At 37.2% G+C, this 22,653-nt stretch overlaps 1 protein-coding gene across 4 annotated transcripts in view; it reads right to left on the minus strand.

Moving 5' to 3' along the window:
- Positions 1 to 22,653, minus strand: part of LOC139763654 (oxysterol-binding protein-related protein 3-like) — a 98,891-nt gene that overhangs the window by 31,610 nt on the left and 44,628 nt on the right. For all 4 annotated transcript variants that reach the window (XM_071689940.1, XM_071689939.1, XM_071689938.1 and 1 more), the window contains one exon: positions 16,687 to 16,873. In XM_071689940.1, the coding sequence (XP_071546041.1) occupies positions 16,687 to 16,873 (187 nt within the window). The remainder of the gene's footprint in view (positions 1 to 16,686; positions 16,874 to 22,653) is intronic.

Here is a 22,653-nt window from a genome sequence, read left to right on the forward strand (position 1 = left end):
GCATAAAGGTGTTTTGTGCACAGAAAAACATCAGCAGAGCATACTATCTACCTCCATACTCAAAGGTACTTTCAATTCAATAACAAGTGCTAAGAACACAATTACTGAGTGTAGCATCATCAACCTGGTTTGATTTCTTTTTTGTAAGCTTAGCCATAGCAGTTAATATAAAGATCAAACACTTTCATGCAGAGAAAGCCTTGCAACACTACATTTTTGAGATTGGGTGAACCACAAAAAATCAATTATTGCAAGCAAGTGAATCCAAAGTCTGAGACCAAACACAGCTACACAATAAATCATATAGTTTTAGAGTAAGTGCATAATTTTCTCAGACTAATCAGTAATTCCAGTGAATAAATTGTGTGCTGTTCAAGAACTGCTCAAAAGGGATTTTTTTCATTTAAGACACTGTCAACATATTACAGTGAGGATTTCATGAAGCAACAGCATTTCTAGCCAGCCAAGTGATGATGAACCATACAAAGACATAAATTTCCAAATCAAATGGTAACTATATCATATCAAAGTGTGTGCAAAAATCCCTTAATACTCAGCATGAAATTTCACTAGTAATGTATCTTCTCATTTTGTGATAATGATTATATTCATGAGACGACTTTATACCCAAGATGGCACTATCATGTAATATACTCTTTTCCTCAATATGATGAAACTCACTCTTTTCCTCCCAAAATAATGAAACCTTCAAAGCACAATACATTTACTTTCTTTGATATCAATTTGTCTTAACTGTCCACATTTCAATTATTATAAATGCACCCTAACACTGCTCTTAAAATTTTTCTTATTTTCTTTGCTCACTCTAAATATTTTTCCTGAATATCAATAAAACTATAAGGGGCATGAGGCCTAGTTGTGGATAAGGGGCTGTGGTTTTGGTGCATTGCACATGACAGCTTGAATAAATAAATTCTATACACATTTTGTGCCTTTACAAGACCTCAAAAATGTACCATCTTCCAATCTAGGTCAAAAATACCAAAAGGTCTTCTTAAACACATCCCTGGTTATGTAGTTGAAAGCTACCTTAATGAAGGAATGCCCTTTTTTCAGAGATTAATTCAAACACTGTTGGATGTGTGAGACTGGATGTGTGCAAAGGAAGCTACTGTTCATCTGTTTCTTATGGCTACCTCATATGGGTGGGAAAAGCAGTTGTGTATAAAAAATTCACATACAATTCTCCCAAATGAAAAGATGTAAAGTGATCAATCATATCTCTCAAGTATTCTTTCCCTTTGAGGTCATTTGGATTAATCTCCATAACCTTGCTCCTGACTAGCACTGATGCTTTTCAAAGCTTTCTAGCACTTTTTTCACTCTGAATTCTGCAAACTCGTCATTAGCTGACCATTCATTTACAAACAAGTCTCACAAAAAAATAATCCAAGAAGAAAAATTATTGGCATATATCATAAACAAAAGTAGCCTCAGCACTGACATTTAGAGGAAGCTTTCCTATCCCTCTCTACTATAAAAGAATCTCTCAAAAATGAAGTCCTTGCATTTCCTCCCATACCTTGTTTCTTTGTTTCACACTTATTCATCCTTTCCTAAGTAGGCAAATATAGCTAGGAACACACAAATGAGCCTTAAAAGAACAATTTTCAAGTATCTTTTGGAAAATGATTATACAGGAAGAGCAGATTTCCAGCCCCTCTTCCTACCCCTTTTAGTCACCTTATATAATATGAATAAAATACATGGGTAGTAATCTTTGTTCCCTGTCCCTTGGGACAATATCAGAATTTCTGTTCAAATATAAAAAACACCACAAACTTTCTTTCTCTTGTAAATAAGCAATCTCCCATGCAAATCAGATTTATGAGCTATTTCTTTCACAGAAATCTATAACTATTTTTTTTTGTAAAGCTAATGCCTCAATATGCATTGTCTTTAGCTTGGATTGTCTTTTCCAGGTGTTTACTCACCAAACTTGTTCATAATTCCAATCAACACTTTAATACAATTTCTCCCAATGTTTCCTAAGACAGGAAGAAAATTTCCTTTTCAACTTTAAGGGCATTAATCCCACTGTCAGGTAAGATCAAATAATAGCTCACATGGACTTCTTTATTTCTGCACACCCTTTGAGAAGAATGAACTTGACTCCATCTCCCATGGGGTTGGGGACTGAAGGTTGCATAATTTTCTTAGTCAATATCTTACTTCTGTCTGAGACACAGTTGTCTAATGATATTTTCACTAGTCCTTTTTCCATATCTAACTATAACCTCCACTCACAATTTTCGTTCAAGGGTGGTGTTTGTGCTTATTCCAACATCAACACACCAGTTGCACACTTAAAGGACCTTGAGTCTCCAAACTTTGGTGTTATGTGGCTCAAGGTCTATCTCCCTATTTCCACACTTTTCCTCTGTTTTGCCTATCATTCTACAAATTCTATATCCTTCTTCAACTGGGTAAACCCCTGCCACGAGACTGTAACAACCTCTCACCCACAAGTCAAGATCCTCTACCTTGTGGATTTCAACATTCACCAAAGGGAATGGTTGAATTCTTCCCATACAGATGGTGGAGAGATTGAAGACCCACGTTCTCCATTCTCAACAACTAAGAGCAAGTTATCTCCCACCCTACCCATATTCCTAACCATTGTGACCACTCTCCTAATATCATGGATTTGCTTTTCACTTCTAGTCCATCCTGTAGTAAATCCACAATCTTGCCCCCAATTGGGTCATCTGATCACACACTCATGAATGAATCATTCTAACAGCACCTCCCCCTCCACCAACCCCTTCTAAGCATAAATACTAGCACCTCAACAAAGCTGACTGGAATAACTTATGTAACTTCTTTTTGGGTAAATTACTGTCTCTTATGTGGTAATGCTTCTGTCTCCACCAAACGCATAACAGAAGTTATTCTTGTGGGAATGGACAAGTTTATCCCCTCTTCCTCCAAGAAGATGTCTTCATCCAATCCATTGTTTACCTGTTCCTGTTCTGAGGCCATTCAGGCAAGGAATCAGGCATATCGGACTTGGGAAAACTCCCCTTCCTCACGCTCCCATTCAGTTTTTAGCCCTAACCATAATCACTCCAAGCCCATTAGCTGTGAGGTAAAAGCACTCCTTTATCCAAAGTAAGTGCGATAGCCTCTCCTTGTCATCTACGGATAGGTCTTTAGCTAAGAATATATCAAACAACTTCTGTCACTCTACTTTCCCTTCACTTTTCTGCTCTGTCAGTACTATAGCTGTCTCTCCCATAGACAAAGCAACTCTCTTTGGTTCCCGTTTCTCCTCTAACTCCTTCTTGGATGACTCCAACATTCCTTCACCCCCTGATGCTCCTCTTAATAAACCAATGTCCCTTTCCATAATCTCTTTTCAGACTGTCCATAAAGCACTTCTTTCTCTGACAGAAGCAAGGCTTATGGTTCTTATGCCATCCATCCCTGTGTAATGAAAGACTGTGCCAGCCATTGCCCGTGTCGTCCGAACGTATGTACTGGTTCATTACCATTAGTATTACCCACCCAAAACTTCCCCATCTCACATCCACAACTGTAATATCACTTTAATCTACTTCACTGAATGAATTTCTTGAAGAATAAAACTTCAAAGCACCCCAAGGCATCCTTATCCCTCCCCTTACAATTAGTAATAATTCAATGAAATTATAGTCACTTGATCTTCTTTAAAGCGATGACTGGACTTAAATCCTCCTTCTCAATTTGGTGGCTGCAGATATAGCCACCCCAAAACATGTACCATAACACTATTTCTTGGAACCCTTGATGCACGAATGTGCAATAATAAAGAATGAGGATATCTTCACCCTAAAATATATTAGTCAGGATAAATACCATAACTGCAAATACAGGGAAGACTGCAGATTCAAGCATCCATACAGTCAAGCAAAAAATGGAAGTTCCAGGCACGTATGATAGGTAAGAAATATATAATTAAACATCCAATAACAACAGGGAATACAAAAGAATTGAGAGAAGAAAATGAAACCAAAGAAAATTCAACATGGAAAGAGAAAAAAAAAAAACAAGCAAACAGATGTGGTAACAAATAAATGAAGAAAGGAAGGGAGTTCAAGGTGTATAATGAGAGAAAGAGAAAGAAGTACAAGGAATACAGATGAGAATACAGGAGGGAAAAAGAAAACAGAAAATATGCTACATCATTTCTTAACTATAAATAGCAAGCATACGATAAAAATGCATGTATTGTCCATGGTGAGGACCCTGAGGCCTAACAAAATACATAAAAAGTTCCCTTCTGTAGAGGCAAGGGAAAGAAAAGTAAGTGCTCCCCACAAGGCATTTCAATCCTGTCTTAAATCTTTAGTACGTAATGACATATGAAATCACTGAACATCATTTACCAAAGCATGCCCTTGGAATGAGCTCTGGATCATTTGAAGGACAACACCATGAGCTCGACCACTGGATCACAGCTAGCTTAAAAATTTCCCATCTCAGAACACATTTTTTTGCGGTCAATGAAATCTTGGGTAATCTGCCAGCACTTGAGTTTGGAGCCAATTGTGTCACAGGTCCATTCAGAATGAAACCAGAGACCCCTACCAACAGCTACACTCCAAAGAACTGTCTGCGGTTTCCCAGACCACTTCATATGCCCAGGTTTAGGCCAATGATAGCATGCTATGCCCATCTTGACGAAATTTTACTACCAGTTCCACTAAAATGAAAAGAGCCTGCTGGATGGCTCCATACACAGAAACAATGAAATTTAATTCAGAAGAACCCAAATGATGTAATTACGCACTTATATCCCTGTATTTCTATTTCTCCATATATTAGCTTTTCTTTAGAACTGAAATGTTTCTGGGATCAACTGAAAGCTGCACCATAAAAAGAATCGAGTGGTTACTGAATCAGGAAGAACCTGAAAGTTTTAAAATTCAGAATCTCATATCTGCAATGCATATGTAGATTTTGAGTTATCGGGGCCTGAACATGCAGGAGGGTGAAAGACGTGCAAGGAACAGAGTGAATTGGAACGATGTGGTATACCACGGTCGACGTGCTGTCAATGGATTGAACCAGGGCATGTGAAGCATCTGGGGTAAACCATGGAAAGTTCTGTGGGGCCTGGATGTGGAAAGGGAGCTAGAGACTGAGTGTGAACGAAAGTGGCCTTTGTTGTCTTTTCCTAGTGCTACCTCGCACACATGAGGGGGGGAGGGGGCAGTTATTTCATGTGTGGTGGGGTGGCGATGAGAATGAATAAGGGCAGACAGTATGAATTATGTACATGTGTATATATGTATATGTCTGAGTGTGTATATATATGTATACGTTGTGATGCAGAGGTATGTATACTTGCGTGTGTGGACATGTATGTATATACATGTGTATGTGGGTGGGTGGGGCCATTCGTTCGTCTGTTTCCTTGTGCTACCTCGCTAACGTGGGAGACAGCGACAAAGAAAAATAAATAATAAATATATATATATAGACCATGATTTCAGGTTTTCTAATTTCTCCTATAATTCTGACTTCTAACAGGTGTACTGAACTATTTTTGCTACATGTGTTAATCAAAGGAAGGCAACTAAGTCGGTTGCAATCATTTGCTGCCCTCATCTACTCAAAGGTTATTCTAAAAAATACAAGTCAAGCTTGTGTACTTTAGAATTTTTCATAAAATCACCCTCATGCCCATGTATTTTTTCTCAAATACTAGCACTAATTTAAAACTGAAAGCCTTAAGGAACACATGAAAGATGCTAAAAAGTAAACCAAATGTTTCCTGATGTGAGGAGTCTATAGATTAGATCCTCAAGAGTGCACCATACTTATTTTGACAGGTCTGAGCTACTGTAATCACCCTTAAATTTCTGAATTCAATTAAAGTGGCTTTACTTAAATCTTACATTATCTAACACATTAAAGAATGCATTACATCAGTAAAGTGATTCTTACACTGGAACTATAAAGAACAAGTTATGATGTGCTTTGCTACCCTTTTCTCCAGCATGACACTGATAATCAATCTTGACTGTGCTGCGGCTATTGTGTAAACTCTAGGATAATCTAAACCAAGATAATATCCTAAGGAAATAGAAAAAGTCTACAGATTAATGAAAATACTGATGACAAAGGCCTTTACTACTATGCATAGCAAAGCAGTAGTGCTACTTCACAACTAATTTACATCAGTCATATGTATTTTTCCCTTACAATATCACATATTATTGGCATTCAACAGTAATTTGGTTTTAAAAACCATTTTTGGAATTATGAGAGTTTAGTGACTATGTACGTGGACAGAAGTAGGTGTACAATCTAAAATGCGCCAAGAAGTTTTGTGCAACATTTAATAATCTTTCATATCTTTATAGCAATCTAATACTGCCACTTTCTGCAGTTATATATGGTATGGCAATTTTGTCATCATCTTCGTCTGTCAAAAAGTGGTATCTGTGCTCAAATTTTAGTTTCAACAGACTGATTGTTTTGAAATTCTAAGAGAATGATATTATCACCAACCTCACTCCATTAATATCCTTGCTCCTTCACCAACCTCACTCCATCACCATCCTTACTCCATTAATATCATCATTCCAATCTCCATCACCAGCTTTGTTGCATCTCCCACCCTCTCTCCATCAATACCTTCAATCCATCACCACCCTCACTATATCACCACTCCACCTTCATCACTAATTGTTATTCCATCTCATCCCGCATATGTATCATGCATCATGCCCCAGCTACTGAGGCTCTTTGTTAATAAGACTGACTGTTTCAACTCAGACAATGGAGCCCTAAAACATCTGGGAGTCCCCAGTACAGGGGTTTATAAAAAAAAATTAAGGATTTCAGTCATATCAATTAATGGGAGATATTGATAAGATTTAAGATACAAACAAATATTAGGCAAACTTACCTTATTTGGATCTAAACAGACATTTAAAGTTTTGCTGGCTGGCTTATTGTTGCTGACTTGACATACTATGTCATTGCCTCAAATGCCTGATTACCAATGTGCTTAACTATGTAACACACACATATATTTGTTTTCTTTATAATCAATCATCAAAGACTTCAAACTTTTGGAGACTTTGTGAAATGATACACACTGTCTAATACATAATGATGAAATGGAATGCTTTACTATGCATCAGAAGGCTTTCACATATGACACTTACGTAACTTTCAGACATATCACTCATTCTTTATGTTCGTCTATGTAATTTTTCAATATATACAGTATTCACAATTTTATATACAGTATTAGTATTCACAAACAATGGCCTGTGCCATATACATATATGCCTGCCTTCACTTGTTCTAAAATATTCCATTCTTATATCTTCGATATCATAATCAATATCACTTTCCTTTCACGATAAAAACCATATTTTTATAACGATAACACTTCAACATTCATCAAATCAATAACATTATCATTTTTGCCACAGAGACAATCACTAATTTGCTCGGATAAACACAACAGCTTCATGGGCGCTGCAGGAAGCAGAGTGTGCAAACACCTGGGAGCACCAGTGCTGTATTTTCCCCACGTGCATTATATGGGTAATGGACAGAGAAGGATTTTTTCCAATCTAATTATGGCTGCTCATGACATAAGGCTTAAGGCATCTCGGCACAATGAAAAAGCGTGCCTTTGAATCTAAAAGAGAGCAGGAAGAGGCAACCCATCCAAGGATGGTTGTAGTCACTGTGCTGAGCCTAAACAAGCATGGAGCAGTTGTAATTAGGTCAGTAAATCCATTCTCCACACTTATCTAAACTGAAGAAAAACTGTATTCATTTTTGGCAAGCAGGGATTAATAAGACAGTACATATATCTGATATATCATTATAATCATTATTTTATCATATCTATTTATTTTACTTTGTCGCTGTCTCCCACGTTAGCGAGGTAGTGCAAGGAAAAAGATGAAAGAATGGCCCAACCCACCCACATACACATGTATATACATACACGTCCACACACGCACATATACCTATACATTTCAACATATACATATATATATACAGACACAGACATATACATATAAACACATGTACATAATTCATACTGTTTGCACTTATTCATTCAATTATTCATTCAATCTTTCCTCACTCATTCTCTCCATGTGACCAAACCATTTCAAAACACCCTCTTCTGCTCTCTCAAACACACTCTTTTTATTACCACACATCTCTCTTACCCTATTATTACTTACTCAATCAAACCACCTCACACCACACATTGTCCTCAAACATCTCATTTCCAGCACATCCACCCTCTTCCGCACAACTCTATCCATAGCCCACACCTCGCAACTATACAACATTGTTGGAACCACTATTCCTTTAAACGTACCCATTTTTGCTTTCCGAGATAATGTTCTCGACTTCCACACATTCTTCAAGGCTCCCAGAATTTTCGCCCCCTCCCCCACCCTATGCTTCACTTCCGCTTCCATGGTTCCATCCACTGCCAGATCCACTCCCAGATATCTAAAACACTTCACTTCCTCCAGTTTCTCTCCATTCAAACTTACCTCCCAATTGACTTGACCCTCAACCCTACTGTACCTAATAACCTTACTCTTATTCACATTTACTCTCAACTTTCTTCTTTCACACACTTTACCAAACTCAGTAACCAGCTTCTGCAGTTTCTCACATGAATCAGCCACCAGTGCTGTATCATCAGCGAAAACAACTGACTCACTTCCCAAGCTCTTTCATCCACAACAGACTGCATACTTGCCCCTCTTTCAAAAACTCTTGCATTCACCTCCCTAACAACCCCATCCATAAACAAATTAAACAACCATGGAGACATCACACACCCCTGCCGCAAACCTACATTCACTGAGAACCAATCACTTTCCTCTCTTCCTACACGTACACATGCCTTACATCCTCGATAAAAACTTTTCACTACTTCTAACAACTTGCCTCCAACACCATATATTCTTAATACCTTCCACAGAGGATCTCTATCAACTCTATCATATGCCTTCTCCAGATCCATAAATGCTACATGCAAATCCATTTGCTTTTCTAAGTATTTCTCACATACATTCTTCAAAGCAAACACCTGATCCACACATCCTCTACCACTTCTGAAACCACACTGCTCTTCCCCAATCTGATGCTCTGTACATGCCTTCACCCTCTCAATCAATACCCTCCCACATACTTTCCCAGGAATACTCAACAAATTTATACCTCTGTAATTTGAGCACCCACTTTTATCTCCTTTGCCTTTGTACAATGGCACTATGCAAGCATTCTGCCAATCCTCAGCCCCCTCACCATGAGGCATACATACATTAAATAACCTTACCAAACAGTCAACAATACAGTTACCCCCTTTTTTAATAAATTCCACTGCAATACCATCCAAACCCGCTGCCTTGCCGGCTTTCATCTTCCGCAAAGCTTTTACTACCTCTTCTCTGTTTACCAAATCATTGTCCCTAACCCTAATAATAATAATAATAATAATAATAATAATAATAACAATTATCCCTGGGGATAGGGGAGAAAGAATACTACCCATGTATTCCCAGCGTGTCGTAAAAAGCAACTGAAAGGGGAGGGAGTGTGGGATGGAAATCCTCCCCTCCCGTTTTTTACTTTTCCAAAAGAAGGAACAAAGAATGGGGCCAAGTGAGGATCTTTCCTCATAGGCTCAGTCCTCTGTTCTTAACGTTACTTTGCTAACACGGAAAACAGATAATATGCATAAAAAAATAGATAATAATAATAATAATAATAATAATAATATATTTATTAAAAAAGGGGGTGACTGTATTGTTGACTGGTTGGTAAGGTTATTTAATGTATGTATGACTCATGGTGAGGTGCCTGAGGATTGGCGGAATGCGTGCATAGTGCCATTGTACAAAGGCAAAGGGGATAAGAGTGAATGCTCAAATTACAGAGGTATAAGTTTGTTGAGTATTCCTGGTAAATTATATGGGAGGGTATTGATTGAGAGGGTGAAGGCATGTACAGAGCATCAGATTGGGGAAGAGCAGTGTGGTTTCAGAAGTGGTAGAGGATGTGTGGATCAGGTGTTTGCTTTGAAGAATGTATGTGAGAAATACTTAGAAAAGCAAATGGATTTGTATGTAGCATTTATGGATCTGGAGAAGGCATATGATAGAGTTGATAGAGATGCTCTGTGGAAGGTATTAAGAATATATGGTGTGGGAGGAAAGTTGTTAGAAGCAGTGAAAAGTTTTTATCGAGGATGTAAGGCATGTGTACGTGTAGGAAGAGAGGAAAGTGATTGGTTCTCAGTGAATGTAGGTTTGCGGCAGGGGTGTGTGATGTCTCCATGGTTGTTTAATTTGTTTATGGATGGGGTTGTTAGGGAGGTAAATGCAAGAGTTTTGGAAAGAGGGGCAAGTATGAAGTCTGTTGGGGATGAGAGAGCTTGGGAAGTGAGTCAGTTGTTGTTCGCTGATGATACAGCGCTGGTGGCTGATTCATGTGAGAAACTGCAGAAGCTGGTGACTGAGTTTGGTAAAGTGTGTGGAAGAAGAAAGTTAAGAGTAAATGTGAATAAGAGCAAGGTTATTAGGTACAGTAGGGTTGAGGGTCAAGTCAATTGGGAGGTGAGTTTGAATGGAGAAAAACTGGAGGAAGTGAAGTGTTTTAGATATCTGGGAGTGGATCTGGCAGCGGATGGAACCATGGAAGCGGAAGTGGATCATAGGGTGGGGGAGGGGGCGAAAATTCTGGGGGCCTTGAAGAATGTGTGGAAGTCGAGAACATTATCTCGGAAAGCAAAAATGGGTATGTTTGAGGGAATAGTGGTTCCAACAATGTTGTATGGTTGCGAGGCGTGGGCTATGGATAGAGATGTGCGCAGGAGGATGGATGTGCTGGAAATGAGATGTTTGAGGACAATGTGTGGTGTGAGGTGGTTTGATCGAGTAAGTAACGTAAGGGTAAGAGAGATGTGTGGAAATAAAAAGAGCGTGGTCGAGAGAGCAGAAGAGGGTGTTTTGAAATGGTTTGGGCACATGGAGAGAATGAGTGAGGAGAGATTGACCAAGAGGATATATGTGTCGGAGGTGGAGGGAACGAGGAGAAGAGGGAGACCAAATTGGAGGTGGAAAGATGGAGTGAAAAAGATTTTGTGTGATCGGGGCCTGAACATGCAGGAGGGTGAAAGGAGGGCAAGGAATAGAGTGAATTGGAGCGATGTGGTATACCGGGGTTGACGTGCTGTCAGTGGATTGAATCAAGGCATGTGAAGCGTCTGGGGTAAACCATGGAAAGCTGTGTAGGTATGTATATTTGCGTGTCTGGATGTGTGTATGTACATGTGTATGGGGGGGGGGGTTGGGCCATTTCTTTCGTCTGTTTCCTTGCGCTACCTCGCAAACGCGGGAGACAGCGACAAAGTATAAAAAAAAAAAAAAAAAAAAAAAAAAATAATAATATATCAGTGCATGTGCAGTTATTAGAAAACTGCTTTAAATATAGGGCACAACTTATAAAGGAAGAATCTGATAAATCTTAATAGCAATGATAAACTACTTTCAGTTGTGAGATTTTGAAAGTAAAGGTATGTGGTTTGTCAAGACAGAATGTCTGAGCTACAGTTTTAACACCTGCCTGTAATGAAAAATGCTTAAAATTATGCATGGATCATCTGTTAACATTTCTTCAGCCATATTAATTAAATTCAAATATCAATCTAAAACCAGTAACTTTTGAAGATATGGGAAATCTTATTTAGTTAACGGTACATTTGTATATGCCATGCTGCCTTTGCTATCATATTGCAAATCAATATACAGAAAAACTTATATTATCTACCATACAGCTATCTGGAAAGCTCTTGTACCTGGATGTTACAATATCTCACATCCTGTAGTAACCGACATCCTTATGATGTAATCCAAGATGTTTTGACCTACCCTCAAAGTTTCTTGAAACATTGTGCCTCTAAAGTATTTCCCAAAACCACTGCTTGGCAGCACCGTTTGTTTTTTCTCTACAAGCTTCATTGGCAACTTGCCACTACAGTGACGGAGAGTCATCAGATATTATAAATTTATCTTGAAGTATTTTCTACATCTTGCAGCTATGGTGTCTAATTCTAGCAAGATATCAATGAACAATCCTTCTAGCTTGAAACACAGTGAGTTGTACTAATACTAAATCAGAACATAAACATTTGAAAATGTGTGGAGAAACCTGAAAAGCACACTACTCTGATGAGAGAATATAACAGATGACCATCAACAATCTAAGATATTAAGCCTCAAAAATAAGAGCCATTCAATTTCTTTGCTGAGTGAGAATCAGAGAAAGCCATTATTAAGCAAAAGATCTTAAAAAACCTAAATCAGAGCAGTTAGACACCATAATGTAAGAATGCTTTAAGCTGAAACAATCTGAAGGTGTACCAGTTTCTTGTCCAAAGCTGACTGTAAAAGCTAGATATTTCAACAATAAAATGAACCTGACTAATAGAATTACATTTTCTAATAATTGGATGGCTTGTTCCATCTTCAGTATGGCAATATCTAGGGTAAGCACTTGTAACCGGCATATTCTCACATCCAGCACTGCCTAGACCTAGTGTGTCAAATAAAATTTATCCTACAATTCTAAGTGACATAAATTCTGCAAGAGTAGCAGTTTGTGTGAATAGCTCAGCTACATAAAGAGTGAATGGTTATTAAGCTGTGAGAGACATAAGCAGATTTTACATATCACAAGGAAATGACAAGCTATTACAGTCAGCATTCCAATGAAAATTAAAAATAAAAAGAAGTGGGTTCAACATACAAAAAAAAAAAATATGCTAAAGAATAAGGGTAATGAGGCTTACGTATAGGTGCAGCAGAAGGTGAGGGATCAAGGACAGCATTAAAGTGGAGCACAAGAGGCAATTAATCTTTGAAACATTAAGAATGGAAATGGGCTTTAAGTTGACGTTCAACTTTTACAGAGAGCCCAAACAACAGCCAGATTCTTAGTGTGCACGACACTATTAAACACAGTCTGGAAAGACATTCCACTTCACTATATAACACACAATAACAGTTAATATCTAAAGAGAGAAGAAATTATTGCCTAATCACCAACCAAGTGGCTGTGAGCATGACACTTATTTTTCAGTTTCTATTTCTAAAGAAGTCTAATATACCATTTCCTAAACTGTAAAGAAAACTTAATGACATGCAATATGTCTACAAGTATCAACTGTTATACATCACATATTTTAGTAAAGAAGACCTAACAGTAATTCTAAAACTATATCATGAACAATTTCAAATGTTCATTAAGCTAAAAAAGATAGAATGAAATATAATTTGATAATCATACGGAATAATTCTTGTACTATGAGAAAAACAGTAAGTGAACTGTGAACAGATTTTAGGGTTAGGAATGACTGGTAAATCTTCATATAGAGGACAAGATTCTGCCAAGCTGTATGGCATCGTTTTGTACTATATTTTGAAACTAGTATAAACAAATTATGGGATAACGTTTTGTAAAAACTAACCTCAGGTATTGATGTATATTGTTTGTTTTCATAACCCTCATTTATGCTTTTATGAATCTTCCTTCGTTTATTAGGGTGTTTGCTAGATTTAAGAATGTGAATATATAATGAGGGTAAAGATGGTACCATGTTTACAGTTTTAGCACTGTTGTAAAAAGAAAAATCACCCAGAATATGTCTATTCTTACACTAGTGACATGCAAATATCTTCCTCAATGCTAAAGTAACACCTCAATTAATTTTACAAGAATTGAAGAGGCAGGATGCAGACAAGTGCATTACACATAAAATGAATACAGTGCATGATTAGTTTTCATAGCACAACAGTTACAGAGGCAAAGTCTAAGAAGTTAACACTGAACTGAAGCAGTCTGGTACTAGTGTGTCTTATCACTCCTAATAGGAGTGGAGCATTAATATTACTGTAGAAAATGCAATAAAGTATCATCATCAACCACTTAAAAAAAAACTGTCAAGATGTTAGGAACCTCAAATTAAAAGAGCTAATAATATATGATTCCGAAATGAAAGAGGATGTAAGACAGCATACAGAAGCGACTAATCACTTCCTGAACACTCTAACTATCCTATGTGGCTATTGAGTTCCTTCATATCTTGTAATGTGGACACATGATTAAACAAGCAAATATCATTTTGGCATTTTCTTAAGTATCAGCGATTTAAAATGCCTTCTATTGGCTACAGTAATGCTGCTTATAACCCTGCCTTCATTGAATCAGCCCTAATCACTAGAGATTTATGTAATTCTTACTTTACAATTAATCTCACCTACCAAAAGCTATTAAGCAAAAGCAGAAGGTTGTTTAAAGATGATATGTTCTACTATAACAGCCTTATCACTTGTCACAGACAATACTATACCACTTGCAAAAATACTTACTGTGTATTAAGTATGAGTGCTTGTAGTTAAAATTCTTCCTTTATTTGTTCACAAAAAAAATGAATAAGATGTATTACATATGTGCTATTGCTCTGTTTTTATCAAAACTGACTGAGACAGGTGAATCTGTAAAAACAAACTGAAAAAACTACGACAGCCAGTTTCATGGGAAATGTCATAAGAAAGTACGTTTTGTACAGTAGGTTTGTTCATCATCCATTCTTATGTAGATTATTCAATTCCTACAAAGATCAATTTTCAAATATAAAACGTTTCCTATTTTCAGAGCAAACAATTCACTTTATCATTAACAAACTTTCACAATAAAAGTCAGAGTTCACGAAAGTAAACTGGACTGCATTAACTTCATTAGCAGGCACTTGCCATTAATATAATATGCACTTCGTATGTTCACGTTCTTCTAGACCAAAATGATCTGTAAAGTGTATAGAAAATATTTCAGAGGCTATGAAGGTGACTACTAATCAGCTCAAATCAATATCTGTATTGTCTGGAGGTATACGCCATGTTTCAATTCAGTTACACTTTGTTCTCTTGCTAATATTCTAATATTGTGATTATATGCTTAAAGGAGCTATAGTTTTAATCATTATCATCTACATCAAGAAGAGTATATTTCCACACTGTAAGAAATCCCAACTTGACTTATAATGGTGACTGGTTATAACATGAGCAGTATATCTTCATAAAGAGCATGGATAGTAAGCATTCATTTGTGATGATATGTTTCTTAAAACAAGCAATCATTCTACTGCATTTCTTATTGCATCTTTAAGAGTATTTCACATTCATTAACATGAAATAACACCATTAATAAGCACAGACAAGCTACATAAAAAGCTTAAGTACTTATTGCTCAGTAGAATCAAGTCTACACAAATAGAGGTTAGAGAGGGTCATCAAAATGACTGTTGGGAAGTGGAATATTCTGCCATGTTTAACGTAAACTATTGTACTAGTTTTGACTGAACAATACCCATACTATCTTCCCTAACTACATAAATATATGGAAACAAATGGAATCCTAATCTAAACGGACACCAACCATTCATTTATTTTGTCACACAATATTCACCTAACTAGGTATGATCATATTTCATCATCTGATTCACATTAAAACCCCTATACTGCTACTGTGCTTCCTTACCTTTTTCCTTTCACAGCATACAGTATCCTTGTAATCACCCCAAAAGTGCATATTGTACTCCAATGCAACTTATAGACAAATAAATATATTTTCAATGAAGAAAAAGTAGTCAGCAGATGATGCATACTTTTTCTACAAATAGTGACAATTAAAAATGGCACCATTCCCTAATCAGATGACTTTAGCTTCCATTGCACTGATGTCACATCTCAAGTCCATATTTGCTTACAGAAAACAATAGTAAAAATGAGACAAAATGAGAGGTGTCAAGTTAATTAAAATGAGTGACTGAGTTTGGTAAAGTGTGTGGAAGAAGAAAGTTAAGAGTAAATGTGAATAAGAGCAAGGTTATTAGGTACAGTAGGGTTGAGGGTCAAGTCAATTGGGAGGTGAGTTTGAATGGAGAAAAACTGGAGGAAGTGAAGTGTTTTAGATATCTGGGAGTGGATCTGTCAGCGGATGGAACCATGGAAGCGGAAGTGGATCATAGGGTGGGGGAGGGGGCGAAAATTTTGGGAGCCTTGAAAAATGTGTGGAAGTCGAGAACATTATCTCGGAAAGCAAAAATGGGTATGTTTGAGGGAATAGTGGTTCCAACAATGTTGTATGGTTGCGAGGCGTGGGCTATGGATAGAGTTGTGCGCAGGAGGATGGATGTGCTGGAAATGAGATGTTTGAGGACAATGTGTGGTGTGAGGTGGTTTGATCGAGTAAGTAACGTAAGGGTAAGAGAGATGTGTGGAAATAAAAAGAGCGTGGTTGAGAGAGCAGAAGAGGGTGTTTTGAAATTTATAACTGTAGACAACTCAGGCACTGCTAATGTCATAGCACCATTTCTATAGGCAAGCCATATTTTGAGTATATTTCAACAATATCCTGTGGAAAACATCCCCACCCCTGCATAAATATTCACAAATGAAATATCACATGTAAATCACACTGCATTTATCCCTACATACATACAATCATTCTTAAACATCCACACCAAGATATACTTTAGTTTCAAAATCTGACTTTTTCCAAAGCAAACACTGCTAAATGCATATGAATCCCATCACTCAACATCAAACAACACTCTGCACTTACCACTAGGATGAGCATCAGTTCCAGCATCACTTGCTTCACTGGTAAAAGAGCTGTTATCTGATGAAGCCTCAGAACTAGTGTCTGTTCCCCCTGCATCACTGAATGCATCAGCAGCATCAAAGTACTCTGAGGCACTGAAGCATGAGCTACTTTCATAAGATAGAGAAGTATGAAGTGACTTGTGGAGCTGAAAAATAAAAAATGGAGCACCTCATAATAAGATAACAGAAATATTCCAAAGATGGGACTTTTTTTAGATATGTTAGACCATAATCTGTAACTATCAACTAACATCCTTTCATAAATGTCCATAACATGATGCAACTTACTTAAAATATAATCTCCAAGTCTTTTAGCAGTAACCTTAAAGGAAGTTTGAGAAATTTTATAGGCTTCTACCACATTCTGTGGGGGATGTGTTCTGAGAGAAGACAGTGTAAAGCAAATCCATACAAAGTATTACAAATTGAATTCTACACAACAAAAGGGGGTACTATATATTTTTCAGGGCCCTGCCCCAATCCTACTAACACTTCTATCTTAAAATAGGGATAAAATAGTCAAATAAAATACACATATTGTAGCAGCTGGAGCTTGCAACCTGCTGCATAAATTATGAATGGATGAGGAATGTAACATGAGTGACAATAGGAGATAACAGTCTAGTGCCACATTGTTTCAGCTTAAAGGTTTTTGTTTTACTTGTTCATCTTTTATTTCAAGGATAAATTTCATTATGTTACAGTTCAACATCGACTATGCATTGTTTTATCCTCAGTTTTTCTTGGTCATGCACGTATTACAAAATTATCAATAAAAAGAATCCAATCACTTTACTACTCTATCTTTTCAGTATGAAATCAGAATGATACTACTTAGATCAAAACATAATTCTCCAATTTTCATTTGTGGTATTGTTAAGCTATCTCAGTTTGACCCAAAGACACAAAACAAGCAAAAAGTGCTAGCTTACAAGGCATAATGTTCAGATCCAAACTGTCGGACGATTATCCCACACGGAATTCCCATCACAGTATAAAATAGTGATTCTTTCACTTGTACTGTTTAGTCAAAGCTCACAAAGTATGCAAACTACAATCAGTGCTCCCTACACTAAGAGTAGAAAGTCCTGCTAAATTTGTGTAAAGGAACAATCCCATTAGGCATCATTAGGTCTGCCTTTTGGCAGATACCCTTTGATTCAGTATATTAGCTGGGATAAGGGATCTTAGACCTTGAGGTCTGTTTTCACTTCCAATTCTGATGGTACAAAGTACTGTTAAGGATCTAGAAATACCTCCAAGAGGTATCACAAGGGCTCCTTCTGGGCAGACACCCCTTGACTTGGTTCCCTAGTTTGACAAGCATATCAATCACAGCACTGGTCATTAGGCCTAAGGTTCTACCTCTACACCTCCTATCAATGACAGGATTTCATGATGACCAGCAACTACTTAGGTTCTGTAAGCTAAAGACAATCAAAGCCACAATGAAGTTCTTTAAAAGAACAATCCAGCGCCATTAAAGTTTGGATCCAATTTGGATACAATCATCAAATCTTTCAAATAAGCTAACACCACCACTCTCAAAAATAACTACTTTCTAAAAAACATGTATGACCAAGACACTTTGCCTGACATATTCTTATTCCGAACCTGCAGTACGAGCTGAAGAAGGTGTGCTGAAATGGTTTAGATATATGGAGAGAACAAGTGAAGAGAAGTTGACAGAGGGTTTATATGTGTCAGAAGTGGTGGAAACAAAAAGACAAGGATCAAATTGGATATGAAAGGATGGAATGAAAATTTTTTTGAGTGATCAGAGCCTGAATATGCAAGAGGGTGAAAGAAGTGCACAAGAAAGAGTGAACTGGAACAAAGCGGTAGACAGGAGTCGATAAGCTGTCAATAGGACTCAAACTGGGCATGTGAAGCAGCCAGAGGAAACAATGGATGTGGGGCCTGATTGTGGATGGGAAGCTGTGGTTTCAGAACATTGCATGTGACAGCAAGAAAATGGATGAACGAATGTGGCTTTTCTTTGACTGCCCCTGAAGCTACCTCACCAACGCAGGAAATGGTGAGCAAGTGTAGAAAAATAACTTATTACATGTCAATAAGACTGAGATTATTCTGGTTAAAATCAGTAGAGACTTGCTTATCAAAAACGGCATCAATGATTGATCAAGTTTCCATGCCAAATAGTCATCAGAAACTCTGTATCTTGCCTAACATCCACCTATGCCGTATAATCATCTATAATGAAGCTGATGAGGGACTGTTATGGCTTACCCATCGTGCATGTGATGTGGTAAACAGATAAGGCTAGCCAAATAATCATCCTGAGATGAATCAGTATTTACCAGTAAGCAACAAACAGATCAAGATTTACTGTTCACACATCTCTCTGTAGCATATTATGGACATCTCAGTTGTTGTCACACTGAGCTATCGTTGTCATACTTTCTTATTAATGACTGAAGTATCAAGAACCATTCTGAATTCACAGAAAGAGAGAAATACATACAAAAAGTAGTTGTTCCCTGACTAACTGAGTGTAAGTCTCTTAAATGACATCTGTGTTATCAAACAGAATACAACAAAGAACTTGCATGTTGTCTCAAGGAAAATCCATAAACAAAGATAAATCTATCTGGCAATGGCCAGAAACAAAAGACAAAATGCAGCAAGCTAACTTTAAGTAGGTTCAAAAAGAGCCAGCAAGCATGTTACCTATCTGTAATTACCCATTTGTGGAGTATGAAGACGAGGTTCTGCACTAAAGGGGCCCTATTTCTTCGACTTTTTCTACCATCAAACATCATTTCAAACTTCTGCAAACTATCAGCAGTCACAGTTTCATTGATCAGTTTATTCCAATCATCTAACATACAAGATACTAAAAAAAAAAACCCACTCCACATCCTTTCTACCATGGTTCATACTAAGCTTCTCACTATGACTAGTGGGTGTTCAAAGATATTTCCTCGAAGCCACGACGTTTCCCACTTATGTAGTTTCTCCTTTGCAAATAGTAATCCAACAATTCCACAACCTTTCTACCATGGTTCATACTTAGCTTCTCACTATGACCACTGGGTGTTCCAGACATTTCCTTGAATCCACGATGTTCCCACTTAGGTAGTTTCTCCTCTGCAAAGAGTAATCCAACAAATTTCTGATTGTTTTGCAGAATTTCACAGACCACACTTGCTAGGGAGACTGGTCTGTGGTTCAGCACAATTTTCCAAATTTCCTTTCTTACAGACAAGCACATGTACTAATTTCTAATCCTTGACTCTACACCCTCTTCTAGTATTATATATATATATATATATATTATACTATAGATATTTTTCTCTTTTTATCTTTTATGTTGATAACTGAAACTAAATTTTGCATGTTCTGTGCTGGTTTAGTAGCAATATAAAGGCAAGTTAATTGTTAAGGGTTGTATGTTTTAGATGATCATGCTGTATCAGTGGTTTGCAAAATGTAGCCATTTTTTATTTTTGCACAACAGTAGGGTTATTGGCAAGAGACCAGAATATACATGAGTAGCAAGTCAGTAGCTCCTCTACTCAGACATCATAAAATAGTCATCACAACATACTGTACTTCAGCCTTCTGAATTTATTTTTATGTATGTCATGTAATAAGTGTCAAGTTTATGCTGTCTAAACACCAATAAATGTAGATATATATGATACTTGTTGACATATGAAAAGTAATGATTAATGCAAAATTACAGAAAGTTGTGCTGATATTTTAAATGCCTTGACACCTTGAAGATGTGAATATCCCAAATCAAGTTGGTCTAAGACTTGGTTGACATCAGGTATGATCTTTTATTTTTGTATGCACTTACATATTGTCTTACCGTGGAAATTTAGGGAAATTTATACAAAAATGACAAACATCCTGCACCTGCACCGTCACATACCTATTGAAATTTCCCTTCATCTTGCAAAGTCTTCTCTATCATTATAAGATTGCCAATTTTAGGAAGAATTTTTTTGATTTTTTATGTTTAGCATTAAATATGTTTGTATAACTGAAAAAGGATGTTAATAGTATGAGAATAACACGAGAATAAATAGGAACATTAGTGAAAGGAGCAAATGAGGAAGTGGTAAATGGTAGTGATGAGGTGAGGAGGATATGAATGGGTATTTTGAAGGACTGTTGAATGTGTTTGATGAAAGGGTGATGGATGTTGGATGTTTGGGTCGGGGAGGTATGTGAAGTGAGAAAGTTATAGAAAATGGTTTGGTGAAGAGAAGATGAATTGAGGCAAGGCAGCAGGAGTGGATGTTATTGTAGCTGAATTTCTAAGGAAGGAGGCAGGAGTGAAATTGCTTGTTTAGTAAGGATTTTCACAGTATGGATCATTGTAAATATTGGTGGATTGCATGTATAATGCCATTGTATAAAGGAAAGAGTACAAAGGGGAATGTTTGAACTACACAGGTGTCAGTTTGTTGAGTTGAGTGTTCTCGATAAGTTGTGTGGGAGAGTGGTGATTGACTTACAGAGCATTGGACTAGGTAGGGACATTGTGGTTTCATGAGCGGAAGAGGGTGTGTGGATCAGGTGTTTCCTTTGAAGAATAAGTTAGAGAAACAGATGGATTTGTATGTGGCCTGTATAGATTTGGAGAAAGCATATGATAGGGTTGCTAGAAATGCCTTTAGTAAGATCTTATGCCTATATGGTGTGGGAGGAAAGCTACTTGAAGCAGAGGGAAGTTTTTGTCAGTATTAAAAGGCATGTGTGTGAATAGGCACAGAGGAGGATGAATGGTGCCAAGGGGAGGTAGGTCTTTGGTAGGGTGTGTGATGTTTGATTTGTTTATGGATGGGGGTATATAAAGTAAGTGAGGGTGGCCTGGGAAGTAAGACAGTTGTTGTTTGCTGATGGGTCAGGACTGGTGGCAGATTCAAGCAAGAAACTGCAGAAGGTGGTGTTTGAGTATGGGAGTGTGTGTGAAAGGAGGAAGTTGAGAGTAAATGTGAACAGAAGCAAGGCTGTTACATTTAACAGGGCATAGAGACAGGAGAGTTGGGGTGTGATTTTGAATGGAGAAAATTTGGAGGGAATATTTTAAGTAATTTGGGAATGGACATGACAACACGTGGAAGCAAAAGGGAGTTATATTATGGAAGAGGGGAATACGAGCTCTGGGAACACTGAAATAAATGTGGAAAGACAGAATGTTATCTGGTAGGGCAAAAACTATTATTTTTGAAGGCATAGTATTCCCAGCATTGTTGTATGGATGAGCCATGGATTTTATATATATATGTGTATGTATGTATATATATATATATATATATATATATATATATATATATATGTATGTATGTGTATATTCCCTGGGGATAGGGGAGAAAGAATACTTCCCACGTATTCCCTGCGTGTCGTGGAAGGCGACTAAAAGGGGAGGGAGCGGGGGGCTGGAAATATATATATATATATATATATATATATATATATATATATATATATATATATATATATATATATATATATATATCCCTGGGGATAGGGGAGAAAGAATACTTCCCACGTATTCCCTGTGTGTCGTAGAAGGCGACTTAAAGGGGAGGGAGCGGGGGGCTGGAAATCCTCCCCTCTCTTTTTTTTTTCATTTTCCAAAAGAAGGAACAGAGGGGGCCAGGTGAGGATATTCCAAAAAAGGCCCAGTCCTCTGTTCTTAACGCTACCTCGCTAATGCGGGAAATGGCGAATAGTTTAAAAGAAAGAAGAAAATATATATATATATATATATATATATATATATATATATATATATATATATATATATATATATATATATTCAAAATTTTGAGCACTTTTAAAGTGCATCTGCATACTCCCTCAGTAAATATGGAAAGACCTCACCAGAACTATGAAACTTATATGTATGTGGATCAAAGTATTTCATCACCTGGGTTGTGTCTTTCCT

The sequence above is a fragment of the Panulirus ornatus genome, chromosome 47 (genome assembly GCF_036320965.1).
Source record: "Panulirus ornatus isolate Po-2019 chromosome 47, ASM3632096v1, whole genome shotgun sequence".
Classification (NCBI taxonomy): domain Eukaryota; kingdom Metazoa; phylum Arthropoda; class Malacostraca; order Decapoda; family Palinuridae; genus Panulirus; species Panulirus ornatus.